Source organism: Triticum urartu, chromosome 4A (assembly GCF_056163025.1).
Source record: "Triticum urartu cultivar PI428250 chromosome 4A, HENAU_Tu73, whole genome shotgun sequence".
Lineage (NCBI taxonomy): Eukaryota > Viridiplantae > Streptophyta > Magnoliopsida > Poales > Poaceae > Triticum > Triticum urartu.
Genome location: NC_141876.1, coordinates 403,642,254 through 403,651,466, shown reverse-complemented (window position 1 = coordinate 403,651,466; position 9,213 = coordinate 403,642,254). Strand labels below are relative to the sequence as shown.

The window sequence follows — 9,213 nt, the reverse complement described above, 5'->3', positions numbered from 1 at the left end:
GGCATCAATCCAACGAGATGGATTATTAACACGTCCCCATCTAGCCAGCTCATGAGCTACATAATTTGACTCTCTAATACAATGCTCAATAGTAAACCTTCCGAAATCTACTAGATAACTACGACATTCATCAAGAACCGGCGCTGCCACCGTGATATTATTCGATCATAGTAAAAAAACAAGCAAAAAATCAAGATAACTACGACATTGAATCTACTAGATAACTATGACATTCATCAAGAACCGGCGCTGCCACCATAGAATAACTTTCATTGAATCTAAATGCATCCACCACCGTGATATTATCCGATCTCACCATCAAGTTATTGCATCCCGTATCTCTTGCTAGCTTCAGTCCTTTAAGCAGAGCTGCCGCTTCTACCGTGAAATTTCCTGATATTTTCTTAATGCTACTTTCATATAGGATGTGTGGCACCCGGGAGCTCCTGTATATTTTCCCCTCTTTCCCTCTGCTACCGATATCCACGTTCACGACTCCTCCTTTTATAGCAGTGCATGGATGTTGCCTGCCGTACATCAGCATAACATCTATAGACAATTCCAACGCTTGAGCTTTATTTTGTCATTGTGCGCAGAGATAGACTCGCAACTTTGGCTTCTTTGCATAGTCATATTTTTGGCTTAACTCCTGTTCTTGCCTTATTATGCATATACTCACATTTTTGGCTGAACTCATATTGCTGGCTTCTTATATGCATGCGGATTGTTTGTGCTTTGTTCATGTGTTTTATTCATACAGAGTTGATCGTCCAAATTCCAGCGAGTACATTTATAGGACAGATTAACGTGCTCTTTATTTCCAGACTAGAATGACATTCATTCTTAACAGGAGGCAAAATGACGAAGCACATAGCTTAAGCCTTTCTTATGTGTGCAGATGGAAGACGCAATAGTGAACAATGCTCAACACAAGCAATAGTAAATGGGGGAGTTAACGATGGTTGTGCGAGTAATCTTGATCACCCCGTATTCAAATGCCAACAGAAACAAGGTTATAATCCATAGAAGATGTTGCTTGTCTAATCAGTGGCATGTCTCTTAGTGAATTGAGTTTATTCCATGGAGGGGCCCAGGAGCGGTTCTATGCCGAAATTCAGACGCGGACACCGTATTCAGATATACGGTTCACCCTTTCTTCCAGGACATGTCTCCGGTTTTTCAAACCAGAGGCCATGGAAGCCACCTGAAAGATGAAAAGAGCATGCTAAGTTGAAAGCAACTTTTCATAATAGTCAGTGAATAAGTTTTTTTTTACATAGGAGTTATTTCACTTGCCTCTGCTCGCAATTCAAGAGACTGTCTTGTAGGAATAATTCTTAGTTGATCCATCAAACCTAGGGCCCCAAGAACAATATGGAACAAATTTAATAAAGAAACAGTCAAATGATGTGTATAGGCTCTTATTTACACATACATTGTTTCAAAGTTTTCCATACTAAAAGGACCATCAATCTTTGAAGAAGAATTCAATACCTGCAGCTGTGGATTCTGCTTTGTAAATAGATCTTATAACGGACTGGATTTGCTTACCAGTAGATCTGCAAAATTCATGAGCATAACATTTAGATGTAGATTATTCTCAAGTATGGCGTTGTTCAAGGAAATGACAGAAGATGATTAGAAAAGCACCACATGTGTACTACCTCAAATCAGTTCGGCCACGCTGCAGATCACTTTCACCAATGACTACTTTGTCCAGGGTGTATTTGGAATCCTTTCTCAAGCTCTCAATAGATGTTTTGTATTCGATCATACTTTGTTCAACATCATTCAGTAAATCCTACAAAAATTATATGTGAGGACATCATCATATACATCCGTGAAGGAAAAGAATGTATGCATGTCATGGTTCTCATCTTTATGACCATGTTAGACAAGGTTGGTTACCGAATAACTGAAACTCAGTCATGACTATGAAAACAGAAAGCATTTTTCAGCATGAGTACTTGGAGAAACCACTGTTACATGATTCAACCGTAACGAAATAAACGAATATTCAGAAGTACTGAACAAACGAAACCTAATATGTTACAGATGTACAATAAAATTTAAATTAGCATAATCAGAGTTGCGGGCACTGTACCTTCTCAGTTTTAAAACGACCCAGAGTATTGCGGTATAAAAATCTCCGAGGGCCTGATGGTACAACATTCATTAGCTTTGAGACAAAAGAAACCATTGTTCTATCAAGAAAACAACCATATTTCAGTTGAAATAGGGAGAGGGCCACTTTTGAGTTATTTCTTGTTAAGTTGTAAGAGGGATACACTTGCAATGTGCACCACCTTTATATGTAACTGCACAATCCTAATAAATCTAGTGCACAATCAACACAATTAAACCCAAACCTCAGCCCACTTGTTAATCTGCATAGCATTCACAAACCCCAAGTTCTGCTTTGGCTTTTCTTGTATTGCTTGATCCTCGATCATTGGTAAGGGCACTGTGATCTGTTTAGTTATGTTACCATAAATGTATCAGTATTGCGGCAACATGACTAAAGGGATATGCCTTTTTCCCAAAATGCTGATCTGGGATATACTTAACTCTAAAAATGAATAGCAAAATCATGTGGCATAGCTGGACATGAAATGCCAGTTGTTTAGGGTCAGTGGTCTGCAGGAGGAACAGTGGGTGAGACGTTGGGATGGTGAAAGGAATTCAATACAAGCTTGTCACAGGCTGGGGTGGGACTGGAAGTCAGGACAGAGGAGGCAAGAGAATCAGGTCAAAGAACTATGGGAGAGGGCCGGACATTATACTCCAACACTCCCCTCACGTCTATGCTCCTTTGTAGTTTATGACGTGGGCAGCGGAAGCGAGGGCAGGCCGCAATTATTTACTGCGTTTACTGGGCTTTGAACCCTGAACCTCTTGGTTGCAAGTTTATGCACCTAACTAGTTCACCCATCAGTCCGAACTGGTGGAGAGAGGCGGGCAATATATTTCAACACTCCCTCTCGCATCTAGGCTTATTTAGTCCTTAGACGTGGGATTGATGTAGGCCGCAGAATCTTTTTATTTTAATACTCCGTTGGCAGGTTCTTGAACTCAAGACCTCTTGTCTCGGATACCATATTGAATTCATGCTCCAGCCAGTTGCTCCAAAAGTCTGAACTGACGAAAAGGGCCGGGCATTATACTCCAACATTAGATAATCCTTATTTGACTAGGCCGCATCCACTTGTATCCAATATGCATCTAATTTGCATGCCTTTATTTTAAATTTTAATTCTCCCGATACTGGTTGGATAAATATCAAACGCGTATCGGTACCGGACACGTATCCAATGCGGATATAAAAGCTTTGCAAGTGGTATCGGCGTTTCATAGGTGGGAAGAGAACATCGACCACTTCACTGGATCAGCGCCAAATACAGGACCCCTTGACATGCAACTTATGCGCAAGGGTTTGTCAAAAGTTATTTTTATAAGTAAAATATCCGTTAGCAGATGATGCTACTAAGTACCCCCTCTGTAAACTTTAGTGATCTAAAAGGTCTTGTATTCGTTTACAGAGGAAGTACTTGAGTAAATGACATGTGATTAAAATGCATCATCAGCTGTTTAATAAGTAATAATTTAGTCATTTCTCATGAAAGTTTCACCTACACTAAGTTCAATGGCAACTGATCATTTGTGAATCTTCAAACGCATGATGAGTCTTAGGCTAAGATTATAAATGGTAGCTAGACTACATGAAAAAAAAAAGATTTTTCTTATGTATCTGGTGGCCAAACTCAAAGAAGATCTCCCAAGTACCATTTTCCGGGTTTGCATCCCAACAGGGAATTAGCAAACCAAGAAAAACCAAACAAGATAGAACCTGATACACCTAGCTTGGCTTGATTCAAGCTTGGATCAGCTCAGGTTTGTAATCAGATAAAGATATATCAAAGCACCCCTCAGACGGAAAGGTATGCATACATATAGTGCATGTGCATAACCTCTGGCACCAAACTATAATCACTGGTAGGATTTAAGAACTTTAACGCGGCATGAATACTGCCTACACTCCAATAAATAAGATACTACATCGAAACAATGGAGCTTTTTTCTAGGCAGGTGCTAAAAGAGAACTTCTGAAGCCTCCAAAGAAGAGATAATTCTTCACTAAAATTGTAATTGGTCTAGGAAATGACATAAGTTGTATTTCAGTCAAAAAATAAAGAAGAAAACAACTGCAATTGCAACTGCAATAAATGTTCATTAAGACTAACCATTAACCCGGACTACGAATAGACATGAGCGAGCATGCATCAAATTCACAGGTTTTGCGACATCAACTCTAAAAGGGAAATATATCCGATGATCTGACCTGTTAGCTCCTGAATAGTATTTCTCAGGTCAAAATCAGTTTAAACATTTCTGAACAACCGGATAGATATATGGAACAAGACAAATGGAAAGAAACTTGGCAGCCTGTTGATGGGTCATGTTCTCCGGTTTCAGGATTTGTGAAACTATATAGTTTTCCTTCAATCCCTAATTCGTACCGATGAATCCCATTTCTTGTCTATGCGCGTATTCAAAGACATGACATAACCAAGTTTGTGTCCTAATATATACTCCCTCCGTCCGCGAATAAGTGTACATCTAGCTTTTATTCTAAGTCAAAGTTTTAAAATTTTGACCAAGTTTATAGAAAATAGTAGTAACATATATGACATCAAATTGATATATTATCAAAGTACATTTCAAAACGAATCTAGTGATACTAATTTGGTGCCATAAATGCTTTTAGTTTTTCCTAGAAAGGTGGTCAAAGTATTAAAACTTTGACATAAGACAAAAGCTAGATGTACACTCATTCACGGACGGAGGGAGTAACATTCTGAAATCACCCTTAAAAGGAACCACACGGTTTGAGCTGATAAATTAATTTGCAAACTGTCTTGCATAACATTAGAACACTTGAAATATACCTCTGAACAAGATGAACCCTGCGACAGTGGCACATCCAATTGCCTCCGCTTGATGCTTGCTCGCAAGAACCAGTGCATCCGAAATAGTAACTAAAATGGAAATAAAACCAAGTATTGATTGCGGAACCATCATAGTGAGACAAATACACCCAATGAGGAGGAGGGGCGGGGGCTAGATCTTGCCTTTAGCCCTCTCGACAAACACATCCTCGTAGGCTTTGTACTGTGACCACAGCCCTGGCGCAAAGCTCTACAAATGCAAGCAGAAAGAGGGTTAGTGCGGCAGGAAAAAAAGGGAAATTTAGGAGTAAATAAATAAATAGAAATACCATCTCGGTTTAGCCAATAAAAATGTGTAGCCGATGCGAGTGCAGCTATACAAGCATCGCGTGCAAAAGGAATGAGAGTCAAATATAAAATCGTTCGGGGACGAGACCAGCATGCATCAAGGCATAGGTTTTCTAACCCCAAAAATGGAATAGGAAGAGCTTGGTAATTTTTGCCATCGAATCCCAACCGAAGAACACAAATTCACGCACACCATCTTAAAGACGGATTCGATTCAGTTATACACGTGATTCCATGCAACCTGATATCACATCTGAGATAAAGAAGGGCACTCAGAAACACGCGAATCCGCCCAAGATTTGTAAAGAGACATTGCAAGTTTCTGTAAGATTACGGGGCGGGAAGGGGTCGAGACCTGGAGCTTGCGGAGAGGCCAGGGGGAGGCGGAGGCGGAGGCGGCTTCCGCGCCTTGCGCCGGCGTGCGGCCGGTGTCCGATGACGCCATCGAATGGGCTCCCGCAGTTTCTCCGGCGACCGTGCGTTCGCGGATCTCTCGGGCTTTCTCTCTCTCTCTCTCTCTCTCTCTCTCTCTCCTCTTCGCCTCCTTGGGCGTTCTCTTCCCTTCTTCGGGTAGTGCTATTTTAGGCCCGTTCGATCGTGGCCCGAGAAGAGTTTTTTTTTCTTGAACGGTGGGCCGAGAAGAGTTTCAAATATTGCGTTGAAGCCTTGAACAAAAACAAAAGCGGGGTATGCATGGCCCGGTCCGTTCATGCCACGCGCCTCTCTATCTTATATAAAAGAAAAAAGAAGAAAAAAAAAAGGTAAGGCAGTCGACTATGTCGCAACAAGGATCCTAAGAAGAAGCCGCTCCCTCTATTCACAAATATAAGATATTTACAAAAAAAATTGAATCAAATGTATATAGATATATTTCAGTGTATTTGTTCGCTCATTTCAGACTGTATGTACTCCATATTTAAATATTTAAAATATATATATTTATGAACAAAGGGAATACTTGTACTTTTTTAGAAATGATGAGAGCAAATAGTTAGAGGGTGCCCGAACCTGAGTGAACTTTCTGAGGCACCCACGGGCGTGGAAGCTTGCCAGGTGACAAGCCCTCGTGGTGAGCAAGACGATATGAGGAAGTGTGCATGATTTTTTTCCCTGGTTTTCCTTGTTTTTTAAGGAGGGTCCATTTTTTGGATTTGTGAAAAAAAAAGGTTTTTCTAGTTTTTTGGGTTATCTTAGCTCTTTTTCTTGTGCATAGGCATGCTCCCGCGGGCAGCACAGATGTGCTCTCGTGAGAGCACATGTTAATTCATGGTGTGTTGCTTGTGGGAAGACAAGTTTATTCATATTCACACCATGGATTAATGCTAGTTGTGAGTACTTGTTAATTCTCATTGGAAGAGTAAGTTATGTCAAAAAAGGTTCATCAAATATATCAACATGAAATCTAATTTGATGGTTTCAACGTGAGAAAGGCAACGTTGAAATGGTTCATGATGAGATCATGAGATATTTCTTCTTAAAAATGGATCTATAGAAGAAAAAAGCATGCACCAATCCTCAAATTCGTTCCGCGCGTGGAAGAAAAATCCACCAAAACATCCCCTGAAGGTGACAAATGGCACATATTCATTACGCCACTTGTCATCACCAAAGGCGTTTCACGATAACTTTGCACCGAACATCCCTTAACTAGTGATTTTCCGTGAAGGATGTATTGCTGATTCCTGATTGCATACATATCACGCGCGGTTGCCTAGCGTCCGACGTGGGTTAGCATATTAAGAGCATTGAGGCGCATTGTTTGCTATTGAGCACTTTTGGAAGGTTAAGCCCGGTCTTAGGAACATTTGGGTTCTTTTTCTTTGTCATGCCAGTGTTTTTCACTATTGATTTTACGCTTTCCTTTTATTTTATTTTTTATTTTTATTTTTACTTTATTAATGTTTTTCCGTTCATGGACATTTTTTGAAGTTTGAGAGCATTTTTAAATTTGTGAATATATTCTAAAATTCACAAATATTTTTTCATTCGTGAATATTTAGAAAATAGTGAATTTTTAATTTGTGAATATTTTTCAAAATTTTAATATTTATAAAATTCATGAAAAAATATAAATTAAAAAAATTATGAATTGTTTAACATTTTCTGAACATTCTTAAAATTCTTGAACATCAAATTACTGGAAATAGAATTAAAATTCATGTTTTTCTTTCAAAATCATAAATACATTTTTAAATCTGTGAATATTTTAAAATTTCTGAACATTTTAAAATTCAAGATGTTTTATAGAGTTAGTAAAAAATCTTGAATATAAAAAGAGGGGGGAAGTGACAAACAACTAGCAAGGCTAGCCAGATTGGCGGGCTGGCGCAACAGGTGAGCCGACGTAAGCGAGCGCTCGTTATGCACGCCGGGCCTGGCCCATTTAACGGGTGCTAAGTGTCAGCGGTCCTTCCATGAGGTTGACTCGAGGCTATACATTTTTTCTCAAAAAAAAAGACTATAGGCGATACATCCCCTAAAAAAAAGAGTATAGGCGATACATATTAGCATGCGAACCAATCCGTGCTTGGATGGTTAAAGGGATTGTGGTATCCCCAGCCCATCAGGGTTCAAATCCTGGTGCTCGCATTTATTCTTAAATTTATGTCAGGATTTCAGGCGATGCGCATTCAGTGGGATGAGACATTCCCGTCGATGACGAGGTTCCTACGATGACTTTGTAAGTTTCAAGATGATATGCCCGCTCAGTCTTTAGGAGGTGCTCATAGGGGTAGGGTGTGCGTATGTGCGTTCATATGAGTGAGTGCATGCACGTGTGTATGAGCGCTTGCTTCTGTATTCTGTTCAAAAGAAAAGCACCGCCCACCTATCAGGCATAGTTAATACTTTTCAATTCATTTAAAACAAATGCTAATTCCAAACAAAAATTTAGGGTGCAGTTTTTCCTACAGAAAGGATTCTTCATGGTCTATATTCTTTTTCTCTCTAGGCCCCGCTTGGTGGCTTTGTAACATTTTCCGCATGTACATCTATAAAAACAATAATTTCCAAAGTAGAATTTTTTAAATGAAAACTAGGAAAATGATACACAAATTAAACCTCGAAGGAATAAGATCTAGTTATCCAAGAATGAGACACTTCATTTCAAAAAAAAAGAATGAGACGCTTGATACCCAGTTTAAGGGAACAATAAATTTAAACTCAAGGCTCATGAATCAATGGAGATCGACTCATTTTTAGGCTCAACTCAAGAGCGACTCAAAAAGAAATGAGCTAAAAATAAGCGTCTATGTAACTTAATAAAAAAGATGATTTTGTGCAAACACTACACACTTAAATTTAGCACGACAACCTGACATACTATATTTATGTATAATGATCTTATTTTTATATTGAAAATAACATCATAATTAATTGTCATATATGTTATGTACATGCTTTTATTCTTTTTATCTATAAGAAAACATAGAATATTAATTAAGTGCATAGCAAATTTACGCATGGATATGCTACATGGTCATGCCCTATGCTAAAGGGCGGTACTACAAATCATCCGGATGATTTGTGTAAAAAATAAGCCGCCTCCACAGCCGTCCAATTAGACGCTCTGCAGCACTATGATCAGCCAGCTCCCATGGGCAGCACCACTCAGCGCAGCAGCTCGATGGCAACACCTCGCAGCACCGTCTGGCGGCAAAGCTCCAACGACCCCCGCGGCGCCTCACTGCAGCTCCGGCGGTGCCCGGCGGCGCTTCATTGCAATCTCGCCGGAGCTCCAACGGCCCCCGCGCGCCTCACTGCAGCTTCGGCGGTGCTTCACTGCAGCTCCGATGGCGCCCGCCCGCGCTTCATTGCAACCTCGCCGGAGCTCCACGACTCTGCACTGCAGCTCTGGCAACGCCCGGTGGCGCTTCATTGCAACCTCGCCAGAGCTCCATGACCCTCACGGTGCTTTACT

The 9,213-nt window shown here is 40.2% G+C and overlaps 1 protein-coding gene across 2 annotated transcripts; it reads right to left on the bottom strand.

Annotated features, from left to right (window-relative positions):
* Positions 1-859: 859 nt before the first annotated feature.
* LOC125551748 (chromosome-associated kinesin) lies at positions 860-5,865 on the bottom strand. Of its 2 annotated transcripts, XM_087518480.1 has the most exons (9): positions 5,650-5,865; positions 5,130-5,196; positions 4,947-5,036; positions 4,242-4,349; positions 2,105-2,157; positions 1,665-1,801; positions 1,495-1,559; positions 1,297-1,355; positions 860-1,204 (listed from the first exon to the last, which is right to left on the bottom strand). In XM_087518480.1, the coding sequence occupies exons 1-9, from the start codon at positions 5,737-5,739 to the stop codon at positions 1,115-1,117; spliced, it is 759 nt and encodes a 252-aa protein (XP_087374606.1). In that variant the 5' UTR covers positions 5,740-5,865; the 3' UTR covers positions 860-1,114. The 2 variants fall into 2 exon arrangements, with proteins under 2 accessions (XP_087374606.1, XP_048571009.2); XM_048715052.2 differs by lacking the exon at positions 4,242-4,349 and having other exon boundaries at positions 5,650-5,863.
* Positions 5,866-9,213: the final 3,348 nt, after the last annotated feature.

Coding starts and splice junctions, on each gene's coding strand:
- LOC125551748 (XM_087518480.1), bottom strand. CDS start 5,739: ATGGCGTCATCGGACACCGGCCGCACGCCGGCGCAAGGCGCGGAAGCC. Junction 4,350..4,946: donor AGGGTTCATCTTGTTCAGAG/GTATATTTCAAG, acceptor AATACTATTCAG/GAGCTAACAGGTCAGATCAT. Junction 1,560..1,664: donor CGTGGCCGAACTGATTTGAG/GTAGTACACATG, acceptor TGAATTTTGCAG/ATCTACTGGTAAGCAAATCC.